Source organism: Trachurus trachurus (genome assembly GCF_905171665.1).
Source record: "Trachurus trachurus genome assembly, chromosome: 12".
Taxonomy (NCBI): domain Eukaryota; kingdom Metazoa; phylum Chordata; class Actinopteri; order Carangiformes; family Carangidae; genus Trachurus; species Trachurus trachurus.
Window position 1 is genome coordinate 11,368,897 of NC_139908.1, and position 18,390 is coordinate 11,387,286.

General features: G+C 41.5%; 1 protein-coding gene across 3 annotated transcripts in view; it reads right to left on the bottom strand.

The window, feature by feature from the left end:
• Nucleotides 1-7,636, bottom strand: part of ptpn13 (protein tyrosine phosphatase non-receptor type 13) — a 43,633-nt gene extending 35,997 nt beyond the window's left edge. For 2 of the 3 annotated variants that reach the window (XM_083983332.1, XM_083983330.1), the window contains exons 1-2: nucleotides 7,304-7,636; nucleotides 1,194-1,313 (exon numbers count right to left, since the gene is read on the bottom strand). In XM_083983332.1, coding sequence (XP_083839458.1) covers nucleotides 1,194-1,313; nucleotides 7,304-7,406 — 223 coding nt within the window. In that variant the 5' untranslated portion in view covers nucleotides 7,407-7,636. Of the gene's footprint in view, nucleotides 1-1,193; nucleotides 1,314-7,299 lie in introns of all 3 variants that reach the window. The other variant, XM_083983331.1, reaches the window with a different exon arrangement.
• Between the last annotated feature and the right edge of the window lie 10,754 nt (nucleotides 7,637-18,390).

The following is an 18,390-nucleotide window of genomic DNA, read 5'->3' on the forward strand; positions in this document are numbered from 1 at the left end:
GCTTCACTCAGTCAGCAGTCTAAAACTGTACACATGAGAGGCCACAATTTGCTCAGTATAGCTACACAACTACACACCGAAGGAAAGGCAGGGATGTGTTAACAATCACTGCAGCACAATGCCACATGAAACACTCCAAGCATCCAGCCTTGGATCTTGTCTTTATCTCAGAGGCTATAATGGCTGAGTGGTTTTTATTATTTATTTATAATAAAAAAAATATTCTAGTCATAAATGTGGCCTCAGCACAAAAGGAATATTTACGCATCCCACCGATAAGAGGACATTCCTGCAGCTTGCCAGGTATGCAATGGAATCAGGCAGCAGAACTGGAAGTTGAGGTCAGGCTGGTTTATTCAGAAACTCACAGTAACAGCCTGGTAACTATTCAATAGAAATTTGCATGACCAATGATGAATCGGTAGATGATGCAGTTAAGGTCCCCGTGAGCAGGTGCACTGGAGTTTCGTAAGAGACTGGGCCTTTCCTTAGCCTGTATAGTGTTTTGCGCCTGCAGTGACTCACATCCTCTCCCAAGGCTCCAAAGTTAAATCTTTCTTAGTCATCCAATTGTCGAAGTTTTCTGCCGTTACAAAGACGCTGTCATAGGGACTTATCTCTCCCTTTCTCCAAGGACAACCATAGACACACAAATGACTCACAAGAATGATTGAGACACAAGAAACTAAACTGCTCTGTCTACCTACCACCGCTTTAATGACACTGAGCAAACTGTTACTTATTAAATGTGGAGACCTTACTGATACAAACTTGGGTATGAAGATAAAGATGCAGATAAAAACAGAGAGGCATCCCTCTGCTGTGCTGTCACTGGTTGTGGCTTTTGCTGATGTGATGATGCTCGACTATGGATGTTAACTGTTGTATTGTTGTGTATTTATTTTGCTATATTGTATTTCTGTTGCTATGGACAGGTTGACTGTAGAAGTGAATTGCCCTTCTGGGACTAATAAAAGAATCTGAATCTGAATCCATCCCATCAATTTGTCTATATAAAATAGCACCTGCAATTCATGGGATCTGAACACCATTTGGTTCTCATTCTGGGAGAAGGCTGTTAAAAAAACACTACAGGGGGAGACGTGAGGCAGGACTGTATGTAAAAAAAAAAGACAAATTAACCTGAGTTGCGTTTTCACTTCCAAGGACCATCTGTGCAGACGTGTTCATACCTTTGTGGAAGAGTTCTTGGAGGCTCTCTGCACTCTGGCTGAGCACTGCCCAGACCTCCTCCTCCTGGAGCGGACCTCCTCGAACCTCCAGAGCTTCTGCCAGAGACACATGCATCTTCCCTGCGTGCACACAGAGGACAGAGGACTGATTTACACTGGAAAATGAACACACATACACAAAAATAAAGAAGCTTTAAGCATTATTTGGAAAGGATGGCATGTGCTTTCTTTTTCCGTTGTTATATGATGATAAGAGCCTCTGGCTAAAAGGTCAGATCAGGCCAGCACAACACACAGAGAGCATCTTATCTGATCTCCTGTGCTATTCAGAGTAATATACACCTACATATACTTTATACTGACCACACAGCTCCTAAAATTTTAATTACACTGCCAGGAATCAAAATTCTCTGTTAAAAAGAACACCTGAAAATGAATTGTTTTCCTGTTACATTATAATTTATCTGAGAACTATAAGCCTAGTGTAATCCTGTATGAATCCTGGCTGACCTGTCAGTCTAAATCAAAAGCAAATAAGCCCATGTTGCCATTAGCGCTATGATAACCCGACGCACTGACGTATTTACCACTAGCTCTAATCAACATTTTGTGCTGTCTCATGCCCTTGGCCACATTGTCTAAATGTAAGATGTGTTATCATCATCTGCAGTTGAGGAGTGAAAGCACATGATGCACACAAACACACACACAGCCTGCTTTCCTTAAGTTACATTCAACACAGTAACAGTTTATTATAGTGAGTCTTCCAAGTGTTGGATGCTGCTTATCTAGAAACAGCAAAACAGCTCTTTTTTTGGGTGAGATCATAAAGCTGCTTGCTGCTACTTATTATTAAAGTATTAACATCACACTTTAGTGATTACTTGACATAAAACTATAACTGGGTCAAGCTCAAGATAAGGAGTTTAAATCTCCTTCCTGACAGTCACATTTTGGTGTAGCATATCTGAAAATATAAAAACAAATATCACACAACAGTTCATCTACAGATCTACAGTGTTTGAGATGGATTTAGATTACCGTACGCACATGCCACAGCATGTTGTGCCTCAGGGACTGACTCACGTGAACCACAGGCGGGCAGTCGTGACGTGACTTGATTTGATTATAATTTTCATGTTTTAATATGAAGTCACAAAAGTGAGACGTCTGTTTTTAGGTTTTGTTATATTTTCTAAGCTGTAAAAAAAAAAGTAGTCCACATTTAATGAGGATTTGTGGGTTTTTTAATGTCCCATAACAACTGAGAGTCAGCTTTACGGGAGCCTGAATGAAATGACACGTGTTCAGTTCATCTCTCATCTGACAGTGTTTCTCTCATAATGCCAGCTCCTGTGCTGCAGTGACAAAGGTGTCACATCACAATCAAGCCATGATATGCAAATATGGGCATAAAAGGAAGCTCCAGTTTCTATTATTACTATTCTAACAGCACAGGCACTGTAACAAGTGCCTGAAGTACATAGTGAGGGATTGAAGTGTGGGTAGGAGGTGGGCTCTAAAAAGATACTTAACTCATCTGTTGGTGCAGAGGAAGGCTTCAGGGTTTGTTTTTTTGCTTTGCATTGATTTCAATGGCAGAGTGTTAAGTATATTCTATTTATTTCATATTTTACAATAGTCCTGAATATGTGCAAACAAAAAAGAAAAGGGTTATATGAAATAAGTAGGCTATACAATACAAATAGGCAAAAAAATGAAATGTAGCCTACATATGTTATAGTCAAACATATGATAACATTATATACAAAAACAATAATTACACGATAACAGTCTGCACACCTCCTACTGTGCACATGTAAATGTACTGGGAAACGCAAAAGATTTAAGGAGGACTGTGTTTGACACAGCTGAAGATCTCCAGAAGTTTACTTTTTGCCCAAACTGATGAGGGTAAAGAAGCAAATAAAAGCAAATCAATAACATGAAACAAGTGCAGGCTTCAGGTGGGTGGTCAGTACAGCACAGAGTTTGATTATTACTTCCCTAGAGAAGAAGCAGTGGAGGACTATATCTAAAAATTCAGAGTCATTTAAAATTATTCAAAGTCATCTTATCTTGTGGTTGTACTGCCTAACCAGTTCTGATATTGCTGCATATCTTAACTCCATGATAAAAAAAACAGAGTCACATCAGAAATAATGTAGTGCATATAAATAATGCTAGAAAACCTACTGATAAGAATCACTGTTTATTGTTCCTCCACTTTTAAGTGAAAACTAAGAAACTCAAACATTAGCGTGCAGCAACCATATTTCCCAAAACTCTACAAAATACAAGAGTGACAGGCGGTCATGGTATAATATAATAATACAAAGTACTTTTGAAGAGAAAAGCAAGTTTCCCCTCTGATTCCCTGACTGAAAATAAATCTATGTTTTTCAACGCTGACAGCTTTTCTGATGTTTTGAACTTTTGCAGTCTATTTTTCACTTATTTTCCCCCACAGAATCGAGCAAACCCACATTAAACACAGCACACAGCATATTTGGACTAGCCAGATCACAGCTCTAAGTCAGGATTTGATAAATCAAAAACTTTTGGCCCGTGACACAAAAACAAAGAAAATGAAAACACTTCCAAACAGGAAATGAGGCATTACTTCTATGGAAGATCTACCAAACATCCGTCATGGGATGATTAGGCTACATGAGCACAGGAGACCACATTTGATCATCAGTCATTTTTTTATTGTAGAAAGTTAGAAACTATCCTCAAAAGGCCTTAGATAATGTTTTTTAAGCACATTTACTCCAGTTTTCTTTTTTTTGTAAAACTAACTCACAAAGCGTGCCTCCATTGACCTTGGCAGGTGTACAAATTTGGCCTGATGTGTCAGATGAGATTTGGCTGTGGCCTGTGTGCTGTACTGAGTTTTTGCTAACACGGTGCACCTGTGGGTTTGGTTCATGGGCGTGGACCAAGCCTGAGGCCTCATCATCTGGCTAAATCGTCAATATTACAAGAAGTAACAGAGACCAAAGGCGTCTGCATAATGAAGCAGAAGCACTTGTCAACAGTTCAAAAGTTTGAAATACAAAGCACGGGCATTGGAATTAAGGAGGTGCTGGATGGACCTACTCTTTTTGGGTGACGTTCAAAACTACAATACAATCACAATCAATGCATCAATGGGTGTGTGTGTGTGGAGGTGAGAAAGTCATAAATTGGGTAGGACGAATCTTTCAAGCTCTCTTCAATAAAAAGTCACTGAAGTCGCCAAGTTGGTGAGGAATATCTTCCAGGAAGCCTAAATGTCTGTATCTAATTCACTCGACTGGCGAAGTGAACTGTGGTTGACCTGTTGGTGGCACAGCATGAGAATCTTCCGAGGACCATGAATGTCATTGCACAAAATATTTTGACAATCATCCAGCAGTTACAGAGATATTTCAGTCTATAAAAACACACTGACTGACTGACACGACCTCCGCTCGAGCTGTGCTGCCACTAACAAGGCTAACAAGCACCAAATTGGACTCAACGATTAATAAATAACCTGTTTTGTTTAGTTGTCTTGGGCAGATAATCTGAGAAACACCAATTATTTATAAACTCTTCATATGAACTGGGCCAGGTGCATCATTAGTGTTAGAGCAAATTGACAGAAACTTACATGTGAAACATCATCCTTTTCTATCAATCTGTTTGTGGAACAGAGTTAATGAGTAAGCATGTCACAGGCCTGATTGTTTATGCAGGAATGCAGGTTAGCCATTCTGGTCAATGGGAGGCGGGAAGTGCGAGGCAAAGTGGGTTACTACCCATCTTGCTCATTACCCATGAGAATGAGGGAGAGCGGGTGCTGTGAAGACTGATTGTTTTGTGGCCCTTGTTATTTTAGCAGAGACCTACAGTGGAATGTTTTTATCCGCACTGAGGCTGCAGTACAGGCCAGCTCCTCTCTCATTGGACTGTGGTCCTACTCATTATTGAGGGGGCTTAGGAGGCAGCGGCCCAAAACAGTGAGAGCAGACAGCCTTCACCACTTCAGCGCCTCATTCTCTTTCCCTTTTTCAAACAGTGGGGATGTTTGTTCGCAGGTAGTCCCATGTATTCCCACACTGTAATAAGAAAAACCTTAAATAAGGCTTAGGCTACTGCTGCTGTTAAGTGTATGAAAGTCTTGGCCACAGTCACAAGGATTTTAAAGAAAATAATCCTGGAAACGTGATAGCGCCCTTTACTCCTCAGAAGCTTTTCCTTTCCTCCCACCTTCCTGTCCGTGACACAGCTACAACCCATGAAATGGATTTGAAAACAACCACCTGAAAAATTGCACTTCAGCTGAGTGACCCACACCAAAGAACAAAACCTTTCAGTTTCTGCTGCTTTCTCACAAAAAGCTCATCCCCTGTACATTTTTTTTGCCAGGAACAAAAAGCTCAGAAAAACATGCCCATCCATTTCTCTCCAAAACTTTTCTTTCATCCCTAAGTCTTTTGAAAACCTGAATAGCTGCACTTTCGAAGCAATCATCCGTAAAAACACCAGATTCCACTTCTATTTCCAAAAGCATAACTCATAACATAAGATATGAGAAGGAATTTGTTCATATCCTCCAAACATCAGAACTGTGGTCTCAGCTGGCAAACACATTTGGAACAGAAGCCAGTGAGAAGACAAACCCAGTGCCAACATTGAGGTGAAAATCTTCCTGAAGTCTATGGTGCCAGGAAAATTCAACAACAAACTCTAAGTGAACCTCTATTCCCAGAATTAAATAAATAAAGGCAAAATAAAAGGGAAAACCAAGTGGCTGGTTTTCATTAATTGTACCCTTCTTACAACTGAGGCAATTTGCCGACATGCTTTTCCAGATAATCTTACAATGACTAAACGCAGAGCTTTCGATGGGACACAACATTGGGCCATTACATCACTGGACCTGGTACCTTCCAGTTATGGACTGGCTCTGTCTGACTAACCAACAGTAAGTCACTCTGGATGCTGGTGTTTTGTTTTTCAGCACTGCCAGGGTCAGGACCAGCCAGAGAAGGAGAGCCATGACTATTCCATGATTATCAGCCCAGCTCTGGACCGACAGCCCTCACTTCTCATTTTGGTCTCGACCTCATCCGCTCCATTTCTGTTAATCACAGGGTTGCTATGAGTACCGTGACATGCAGAGCATGGTTTTGCAAAAAAAAAAAAAAAAATCCCTCACTCCAACCCCCCCACCACCACCCCTTTCCCAACACACAAACCCAACCCACTGGTTATTTTTCCTATGATGACGCTTACACCATCTCCATCATATCCACTTAAAATGAAATCTCCATCCTGCTCTATCACACACAGAATCACTACTTTCTTCTTCTTCTCATTTACTCTGGAATGACATCAATTCAGAAACCACCTGACCTTTGACTTTGAGTTAACTTTACTACTTTTCCATGATAATGAAGGGGGAGGGGGTACAAGCTCACTTCTTAACAACCACCCCCCCCTCCCATAAAACATTCAGCCTGTACTGACTAATACTCTAAAAGGACTGTGTGCATGTTGGCCAAAACAATTACACAAATAAGTGCAGGTGGATGAAGTTGAAAGCAGTTAACTGGCTAGACACCCCTGTAATTTTAGCAGTGCTGTCTCCTCCCTGCTAAACTTTAAACCAAGATGAGTCCATGTCAGATGTAGCTACCTATTGTCGTGACGTTAATACCACATATAGCAGGACTCAGCAGGACTCTCAAGTCGAGAATAAATGAAAGGTAGCTAGCTAACAGCTGTGTTACGTTTTTTTCCCCCTTTTTGTGAAATAGCTAATAAGCTCTGGCGTTTTAACAGTTCTTTTTTTATTGTTTTATTGAGCCACTGAAGAATGCATACACTCAATGAGGATAATAATAATACTACGAAGAAAAAAATAAGTGCAGTAGCCTATAAAGTGCAAAAACAAAACAACACTAAACAGTAAGTAACAGAACAGATAAAGCCTCGAGACAAGCGACTCAACTCCCGGGGAGAGTCTCAGCCGTTGGCAACGGTTAACGCTAAAGTTAGCAACAACAACACGGTAACGTTTATTTTAATCATTTTAATTAATGAGAAAAAAGTAGTTATGGAAAAAAAAACTTACTTACCAGCGGCGAGAGGAGCTAGAAAAATCACTTGAGTGGGGAAATGTTCGTACTCCGACCAGGCTATGGGTGCGTTACACACAAACGGGACCAGACGCCATCCCATCCACAAAGCAACATCTTGGGAGAGTTAGCACCGACCGCGAGCAAGCCGGGCAGGCAGGCAACAGGTTTACCGGGGGAGGAAGAAAAAAAAATCCACCACAATGCAGGTTACTAACTGACTGTTCCTGTTCTCCAAGCCGGTTACAGTTACAACAAAAAAATATATTAATTAATAAATAAAGTTATCTCCTCTTCGGAAAACTGTTTAGAAGTCGTGTTTGATGGCTGCTTCTGCTGCTTCTGCTGCTGCTGCTACTACTACACGGCATTGAGCTCTTTCTCAAGCGCAGCGGCCAAGTTACCATTACTGCTGAGCTGAGTGAGGAGCGGAATAACCCCTCCCTCCCTGCCTGCCTTTGCCCGGCTAGCGTGGGCTGTGACTGGGAGTAACCAGACACCTTACTATGGCTGTCCATTGGCTCTCTGTCTTTGCTCGGGGGGACTGACTTGTCATTTACCCCGTTTCTATAGTAACACACACAACTGGGAGTAAAATGCACATCTTGGATTATTATGGAGGATGGGCCTGGTTTATTATTGAGTGTTTTCCATGCATAGGATTTATATTGCTATATTTTCCTACAGCTCTGAATGCAGAGAGAGCTGAGGCACAGATGTATGGGGGTGTAAATTTAGACTTCTGCAGATAACCTCCAGTATTTTCCTCTGAAGTATACATTACTAGGCCTACTGCTTTTTCTATCATTCAAAAGCTGATTCAAAAGACTGCATAATTGATGTAGCCTATCCTGCACTCTGGGACTGTGAACGTGAGCTGACACCTTTCATACTCACTAAATCAATCTTAAACTAGGATATATTTCTTTGTTTCCCACAAACATCAAAGTTGTCTGATCTAAGCTGTCAGGAAGCAATTCACTGCTGAGTACCTACTTCCTTCCTATGGTGCACTTCAAAGCTGCCCCATTCATGGTCTGTCTTGTGCCATCTAGTGGATTTTAGTAATCAGCACATCCTGCTTTACAGTAAATGTTGTGGTAAAAGGGCTAGGATATCTCTGCCTGCCAAACAAGCACGATTAGCCTATTATCTCCTGCCATGGACTGAACATAATCTTTAAATTCTAAGACACAGAGGGAATGTGAGAAACACATGAATCCTGAAATAGAAACGGATATGCAAAATGGATAAGAAAATAATTAATTATATAATTTAACGAACTCTTCCATTGATTCACCACAGATAAAGCAGCAAACAAACAAGATCATATCACAGGCTACTTAGAGGGAGGTGTAGCTTTGTCATAAGATGAGACACTCAGTTAGAAATCGAAATACATGGTGGGAATTCAGAGAGACTTGAGTGGCATCCCGCTGCGCTGTAATTACTGAATCACATTGAAAGATCTTCAATAACTTTGGCGATTGGAGGATTGTAGCTCCTTGCCTTGTGTATGAGCTTTCCCCATTGGCCACAGTGAGTGCAGTAGCTATGATCTACAGTTATGAAACTGTCTCATGGAGGGTTTTTTTTTCCCCCACCTCTCCTCTGGCAGCATGGAAATATTATTTGTGTCTGATAAACTGCTGCCAAAATGACCTGTTAGCGCTGTGTCTCCTTTGACTGTAGCCTTTAATCTCTACTGTATCACCTGAGGCGCAGAGGCCCCATATGGAGACTGATAGAGGTAACCAGTGGTGTAACAAAGGGGTTCTGAATTTGGGATTTTTTTCCCTCCTTCTATTTCTGTCAGAGCTGTCCTTAATACCTCCTCATCAGGGCTGGTCTGAGCCCCAAGGGCAATTTGCAGTCGAGACTTGAAAGAGTGGATCTGCCAGCTCTGACAGTCGTGTTGGAAATGTGGGGCACCTGGTACTGTAGGTTGGATGCATGCGGTTTGCTGACTGGTGAGTTTCGCCTTCAGGTCCAGCTGGAGAGTATTAAAACTTTTTCCTGGAGCTCTTTCCTTTCCACTGCTTTGAAAGAGTTAAAAGAAAACCTGCCACATCTGCTAATTAAGTGTCAGGAAACCATCAGAAATGAACGTAGAAAGCTCATGTGAGCAACCCTGGTGGCCATACATTTAAATCCCCCCGAGCCTTTCTCAGGCCTCAGCGTAACCTAATAAACAGCTGAATGGATGTAGTTATAATGTCTTGTTCAAACATGCCTCGACGCTTGATACCTCCTCCTTCCTTGATGAATTCTCCCACCCTGACTTTAAAGAGGCATGTTTGGTGAGCTGACCCTCTTTGCCCTGCCCAACATACTGTACATTGGCTTTGATTCACTGTCAGGTTTCTCTATAGAGATGCTGAGTATTAATATGTATGTGTCGTCTTTAGCCTCCATGTTTGTGTGGATTTGCAGAGAAGCCCTGGTGGCTGTCACTTTTTCTACACAGTCAGGAGTTGTGTCAGGCTGCATTATAACCCATTTGTGCTATAGCCTGGGAGTACATCGCATCCCTACCAGCCTTTCACCATAACAAACAACATTAGAGGTACGAGGGACGAGGACTAAGGGAAAACTAGAGGAAATAACTGAATTCACAAACCAAGAACATACTGTAACAGCAGATACTATATGAGTTCAATGGAGGAAAATTACACATTGATGAGTTAAAGGGATAGTTCAGCATTTTGGCAAATTGGCTAATTGCCATAATCCCTATAGTTTCAGGAGTAGGTCTTTAATTGTTAGAACGGCGGAGCAGTGCCGTGGGCTGCTCAGAGGCTACAGAGGCTAATGGGATTTCTTGGTTTCCCTCATCAAACTAATCAAATACACAATCCAACAACTCCAAAACGCTCTGGTGGACAAGTTGTGACCTGCACATTCACCACGCTATGAGATAATAATGTAACGTTACAAGACAGAGTTGTTTTCAAGGCAAATGCAGAGACTGCTTGCCGAAAAACTGTTCTCGAAGGAAATGTGCATCAGCGATTTTACATGAATTTACCTCTAAAACAACTCTGTCTTGTAACGTTCCGTTATTATCTCATAGCATGGTGAATGTGCAGGTCACAACTTGTCCACTAGAGCATTTTGGAGTTGTTGGATTGTGTATTTGATGAGTTTGATGAGGGAAACCAAGAAATCCCATTAGCCTCTGTCACGTAGCTCTGAGAAGCTTGCGGCTCTTGCACCAACAATTAAAGGTAACAAACCTACTGCTATGACTATAGGGATTATGGCAATGGGCCAATTTGCCAAAATGTTGAACTATCCCTTTAACATATTGGTCTGTGTAACACACAGTTGCTTATTATTGTGAAAGAAAAAAAGAGAGATGGACTCAGACACAGCCTGCAGCCGCCTGAAGAGGAACTGTAAGGTTGAAATGCACAGTGGTTATTTCAATTACCTCTCATAGCCGACGAGGTCAAAAACAAGTCATATTCATCTTCTAATGAAACCGAGGACAACTCAGGACATTTCTCATTGTCAGCGCTCAGACAACCTCATAGCCTGGCTTATACAATTATAATTTTGCCTTCCTTTGGACCCTCTTCAGACTAACATCAGTGTTTTTAATCAGTGTATTGCCATCGCATCCACTTGATGGTGTGGAGAAACACTTTGTCTCTGTTCAACCCTCTGACCTTCATGCTGGTGTCTTAGGTTGCAACTGTCCTGCATATGATGCTTATCTTTGTCACGTTGATAAATAATAGGCTGGTTCATGTTATGCTATGAAAGAAGTACTAGTGCTCTGTTAAATGCAAAGACAAGCCAATGTTATTTTTTATTTTTCGTGTGGCAAATTTTTTTTAGCAAAGCCTTAAATTAGTGATTGCTGCACAGAAAACTATTCAAATTTTGTATTCGGAGTAGGCTATGCAGCCCAGATGTGCAGGCCTTATACAGATGTGACCTGAGGCTTTAAGGGTTAATCCAGACACTTACAGATGGGACGAATGACGCCAAAACAATTTGATTATTTCTCTACTGAACAGTGTTTGTTAATCTATTTTTACTTGTTATTTGAAAACACAGAATGAGAAGGAGGAATAACTGCAACGTGTCAGGAAACTGAAAATAGGTAAATGAAATCAGAAGATTCTGCATTTATATCATAGCCAAGAATATGCAGCCCATATTTTAAGGGCCTGTAAAAGCAAAAAAAAAAAAAAAAAAATCAGCTTATATTGTTTTTTTTAATTACAGACATAGGCTACAAATTAAATGTCAAATGTGTACATGACATTAGAAAATCAACAAAAATATGTAGGCCTATTTGAATTATTCAATAAGCACATTTTTTTTCAAAATAAATGAACAATTGGATCACTGACGCATTAACATTGGGGTCGTTTCTGTAAACACTGAATATATTTGAAATGAATGATGTGCTATCAATGAATTTACACTCCCCTCCCTTACTTCACTTTTTATGCTCATGTAATTTTATTTAATTACATTTTTTTTTAAAGACATCTTGTTGGGTAGGATCGATACAATAGGCTCAGTTATTTGGGAGACAAACCTAACCAATAGCTAACAACACCCGCCTCCATATTCTCATTGAGCCTCATGATCGCACTGGCGGGACGGTACAGGATGGGATCAGGGAGAGAGAGAGTGATGCTCCTCAAGGCCCCTCCCATCCGGAGAGAGAGAGAGGGAGAGAAAGCCTCCATGTGATCTCAGCCTCTCTCTCCCTCTCCCTCTCCCCCCACCACCTCCTCCTCCTCCCTCTTTCTCTCTCTCTCTCTCTGTGCTCGGGTCCTTGACGTCAGACGTGCTCCTGTTCGGTTGCCATGGAAACATGTTTCCCTCTATACCCCCTTTCCTCTTCCCTCCCTCTCTTCTCTGCTCTGCTCTGGTAGGTCCACAATGGTACAGCCAGCATCTTGCAGCACAATGGTTGCAAGGTGGTGAGCTGGGGGGAGAGTGATTCAGCATCAGCAAACCTCGGTTCCGTCCACCACCCCTTAGCTTTTTTTCGTTCCTCATCGCCTTTTTTGTGTGTCTCTCCCCCTCCGTCTACCTCCTCCTCCACCACTACCACCACCACCACCACCAACCAACAGCAGCAGCAGCACCACCACCACTTGACTACATTCGCCATCTTTATGAACGTTTTTAAAATAAGCCTTCAGCTATGGTCACCGCGCTGTTTCCCGTCGGGATGTTTTGAAAAAAGGACTGTCACCGGACTGGGATCGTCATCAGCTGGCACGGAATGGTAAGACCGGGTGTGTTGTTTGTGTAATGTGTGGATGCTGCTGCTGCTTATAGATGCTTATAGACGCCAGCTGCCTGGAGGGTGGAGTGATGAATATTGATTGGAAGGGAAGGTTAATGAAGTCCGCAAGCGATGCCTCGGTGGGAAAAAAGGAGGGGAAAAAAAATCAACCCCATCTTGATGCATTCACTGTCGCCGATGTTGTTGTTTTTTTTTTAAATTTATTTATCACAACTAGCAGCACCAGTGCGAGGATTGCATTATGGCGTTAGTCTTGACCTGACAAAATGTTGGTCCATCTGCTCCCCATCTCCATCTCTCCATCCATACATGCATCCTGCGATTGGCTGAAATACCACAGCGCCTCACCACTAGTTTGTCCCTTATAAATGGACACTATCAGAATAACACCACACTGGCTAATGTGCTGTTATCCAGGCTACTTCTCTTTGTTGTTCCCACATTGTGACTCTTGTAATCATTGCATTTATTTATTATGTGAGATCCACATCTGCATATTCTGACTATTCTTAGTGCGAATAAGCACTTTGGACTCTTGTGATGCACTGTTATTATGGACCAGATCGGACTGGGAAGTGCAGTGCAGGAGTGGTGCAAAATGATGGATGATGGATGAATGATGCTCTTCAAAACACAAGCCTTAACACAGGCTACATACTGTAGGCCTACATGCAGAGTTTGTCCCTCCTCCCCCTCAGAAGTCAGCTGCGCACCTTGTGCATTATGCAGACCATGACTACTTCACCAGGGATATGGGACCAGCCTCAGATCCATCATAAGTGCTGTGAAAAAGTAGATAGCGCTGTTCTCAGACGAACAGACTGAATTAATGGTGATTTATTGATTGATAAGGGTGTTTGTCTCCGTGGTGGTTTTGATACTGAAGTCGTAAGTGTTCATGGTATAAATAAGGAAAAGTTAAAGTGATTTTTTTAGAGGCTTTGTCATTAAAATGGAACTCAGGGTGATGATGCAGACAGGATGGGATCTTATTCAGTCTAATGTGGGCTACAGTCTGTGCAGGACACACTGGATTAAAAGAGATGAAGCTACAGAGGAAGGTAATTTTTACCAAATCTGCTTTGTTTTAGGTGTTCTTCTGCACATGGATTATAGGAGAGACTGTAGATTAGGCTGTAAACCCACCTTGTCTATTATAGTGATTGCACAGGGGCGAGGATGCTGAAGTGTTAGCAGTGCATCACAATTCAGCTTTCAGGTATTTATGAGCACCACCAGCTGGATTTGTTGTGCTTTCATTTTTTTGTTGTTTTTTTAGTTGTCTGTGATTTTTCCCCCTCCTCACATATACCTGTGCGGTACATGCCCACAGTCACGGACTAATTACCGGTGCTGTGCCGTGTTGTGGAGTCAATGAGGGTTTAAAGGTGTCACAACAAACTCTCCGTGCTCAAAAGAGGAAAAAAAAAAGAGAGAAGGTTTTAGCGCTGTGACCTTGGGTGCTGAATTATTCAGTAGCAGGCTTCCATGCCTGTGAAAGTGCTGCAGGGAACACGCTTAACAATTAAACAAAGCTCTTTATGGGTGTTTCTGCAGTGGCAGGAGAGAGTGACATCTCTCTTTACCTCACGGTACTTCTCTTCATCCTCTTCATCATCAATATCCCCTTTGTGGCAAACGCTGAGTCTGGAACAGCCCTTAAATATTTATGATGAATTACAAAACTGGCTTCAGCTTTATAAAACAGTCTGTTTCATTTTAGGGAGTTGCAACTGCAGGTTTTCTTTTAACGTAAACTGATAATCACTGGTATTGATTTCTAGCTTGTTTATCCAGTGGAAAATCCTCAATGGAAACAGCCACCAGCATTATGTGATGTTACAGTAGATGATGCCTGCGCTGTAATTCCATTTTGTTTCAGACTTTGGAGCATCAGCATCCTAATCCTATGTTATGTAATAAACTAAGGCAATGTATTAAGATGAGATAATGGTGGAATTACAGGCATGATTAACCAGCGAAGGGATGAAACCAACACTGATTTTCCATTATTGATTCCTCTGCTGATTATTTTCCAAATCAATTTATTGTATTGTTACATTATGGAAACCACACATCCCAGTTTCCCAGAGTCCAAGATGGTATCTTCAAATGCCTTGTTTAGTCCAACAAACTAGTGTCTCGCTTTAAAATGGTGGGAAACAGTAAAAATCACCAAATCCTTATAGTTAAGAGACTGGAGTTATTGGGCATCTTAATCGATTATTAGATATCTTGAAGATTTATATTTCGATTATAAACTATTTAATGTATCAAGCCCATTGTTTCTGCTTAAAAAGGAACATGGAAATGTGGATTTAATGGTAAAATAGTGGGGAGTATGTGTTTGAATATGAAAGAGGTAGATGGGTTAACTTGAAAGTAGTGAATATACATAACAGCAAGGGATGGTCTGCAGGATTTTAATGAATTCTTCAGCAGCTTCATTTAAACCTTGGGATTAGGTGAAGTTAGAAACACTGAACTAACATGGTATACTGTAATTGCCACCAGTGTTTTCTGGAGCGGAGCATAACCCAACAAACAATGATTAATGCCAGTCCACTTCAGGATAGGTGGCATGAAGGTCTGTCCAGGATGAATCTATCCTTGCTGAACATTAATTATCTAAATATGCTCATCAGTCTTTTCTTTTCTTTTTTTCTGCTGTGGTTTTTATAATTAAAGGAAGGTCAAAATTGTCATTAGAAATGGATGGATGAGTGAGGAGCTCTGGCATAGTCTATCATTGTCCAGTGACCCCAGCTGAGCACTACTCTTTGTATTGTTGTGGTTTTAGTAATCTTAATGATAATCTTCAAGAGCAGCTCAAACATGAACTCAGATGAATTAAATTCAACCAAACAAGGCTGGAATAAAGAAGACAGATAAATACTTTGGTTAAGGGAAAGTTTGTCTGAGATAAATAAAGGTTGTCTGTGGTTGGAGAAGCTACTAAAGGTCACGCACCATCACCTCAGATGAAGATGTCCCACTGGTTTGTTCATTGGCAGTGACAGAAGGAAAGGATAATAATATCTTAGATGGGACTGCTGGCTGATGTGTTTGCAGGTAGGGGAGTGTGTTTTCCTCCTTGTTATTATCTGTGCACTGGTTCACATCATGATCATGACAACATCAATAATTAAAAACGAGACATTGTTTTGTGTTTTCACACAATTGAGTTTATTTACGTAGCGTGATATTGATCAAAACTGTGAAACTAAGGTGGAACTAAGTTACAAGCAAGTGTTATTACTGTAGGAGACAATTAATGTTTAATGCATTGCCTGACCTCATTTAAAACTTCAAAGAGCGTGCAGGGGAATCTGTGATATCAACCACACTCCTTTTTTCTTTCTTTTTTTCAATTTTAATTTTACAATTTCCCCGTAAATAAAGTGAAATTCCCACTGCGTGAAAGTTTACTCCCCCCGAGGCTGCAGCGTTGCTCACCACTACAGACAAACCGAGAGATGCAGCCTGCAGAGCGAGAGATACACAGTTACATAATTGGATTTGATCTGACAAATATGCAGCTTTTATTTGCTTTTACAGATAGCCGAGTGCACGACTTTAAGCTGCGTTAGATGCAGCCCCAATCTCCTCGCAGCACATCTGTAAAGAGAATTAAGACTCACCAGAGGTCAGACATTGTAGCGACTGCGAGGCCATCAAAGGATTTTAGAGAGGGGGGCATTAAGTCCAGACTGATGACAATACTAAAAATCTGTTTTGTATCACCAAATATTCTCTCAGTGCACTGCTTTAGAAACTGGTGTTATTAAATGTTGCTAAAGTTAAAGGCACATACCATGTTTTCAGATATTCAAGACATTAATTAGGATGCATATTTAAGTGTGTTGGACTTTGGAAAAATGTTAATAGAGGGTGTTATAAAGATAGCCACAGGCTTGTGCCATGCAGTTCTGTTTTAGAAAGCTACTGTAACCATGGCATCACAGTTTCTCTGTGATCATGTCAGATTTTATATTTGTATCATCTTATGTGTTATGAGTATCCAGGAGGTTGTTTTACAGCAGGGTTAGTCATTTCAGTAAAGTGCTCTCTGGTCTTACCCCCTTCCTCCAAAATGTGTTTCGGGTTGTGTAAGAAAAGCTGTAAATCAGGCGAATGTGCTCAAGCACCTGCCAAAGCTGGACATGTTGTTACCATGCAGCTTATCCGCAAACTGCAGCGCAAGCAGGTTTCTGGGCGAACATGTCTGTTGTTTACTTAAAGTGGAATCAAGAGGATGCGAGTGAGAAATGACCGGGGAGACGACAGACGAGAGCACCGAGACAGAGAGGATAAGTGTGTTTCAGCTCAGAAGAAACAAATCAATAGATGTCGGTGAACATTCAGATTCTCACAACCTGTAGATGAGCTCAGGAGTCGGTGCTGTTTTTTTTTTTTCCCTGGCTGGGCCCTGCAGTTTGAAGTGCTTCCCTTCCCTTCCCCTCCCCTGAGCCTGAACGGGGAGGCTGCTCTGCGTTTGGCTCAGGCTGCACAGTAACGACGGCGAGGCAAGGCAAGGCTGCATACTGCAGGAGAGGCTGAGGCTGCTGAACCAAGCACTCACAATGGAGCTCCGAGAGGAGGGGGAGGGGAGACGGTTGCAGCGAGCCTGGGAGCCTGGGAGCAGGAATGGTGGGAGCGAGGGGAGGGACAAAAGGGAGGAAGGAAAGGGAGAATGCAGGCTCTCATCAGTTGTTGAGGATGGAGGGGAGCAGCAGAGATACACACAGTGTTGTGGTGCGAATTCTGTGACATTCACAAAATGTGTCGCTCTCAGGCTTAAGACGAAGGGAGGAGGAGTGAAGAGATGAGAGGAGGCAAAGATGGATACAACCGGGAGAGATAACACTGGTGTGTATGGACATCTGGACACACACAGACTGTGTTTTATCACTACCCCTCTAGTACTATTGCAGCCAGTGAGGCTATTTAATGCAGATATGTAACACTGCCTATAACTCAACTTAATATGTGACTGCACTGAACAAGTATTACAGTGAGCAAAAACTGACAAACACATGCCTCTGACCTGTTTTCCTATATTACTGTACTGCTTATTATATAGAGCAGTTATTTTTCAAGCTTGGGGGTCGGGACCCCACGTGGGGTCGTCTGGAATTCAAATGGGGTCGCCTGAAATGCCTAGTAATTGATTAAATATATTTTTTAACTAATTATTATTCTTTTAAAATTTTGATTAAAAACACCACACACAATCTTAAAAAACTGTATTCTATACTTTCACTTTCTCAAATATAAATCTAGTTCAAATAAAATGCAGCATATAAAAATATCACGTGATCGTGGGGTCGCCAGGAATTTGTGATCCACTGATATAGAGTGAAACAAAATAGATGTTGCACCACATATAAAGTGAAAAAGTTAAAAAAAAAAAAAAATACATTTCACTATTATGGTTTTCTATGAAATGAAGGACCTTTTCAGTAGCTGTTGGCATGACATGTCCCCTGGCTGCACTTCTCCAACTCCTAATGAAATGTACTCTTCATGGCACATGGGAAATATCTCGTCTCCTGCCCTTTATTAATAGTGTGTAGGTTTTTAACCTTAGCGTGAAGAAAAAACTTGATGAATGTGCCCATATCCACCTGCTGAGAACACACTCTCATTTGCCCTAAGCCTTTCCTGTCAGATATTACAAATCGATTTGGTAATGAACATGGCTGTGGTGGTGACAGTTTCTGCATTACCTGTCCATGTATCATCATGGTGGTCATGTATTTCATCTGATGTCAACGTGTTTCTGCTGCTCATATCCACTGAATCAATT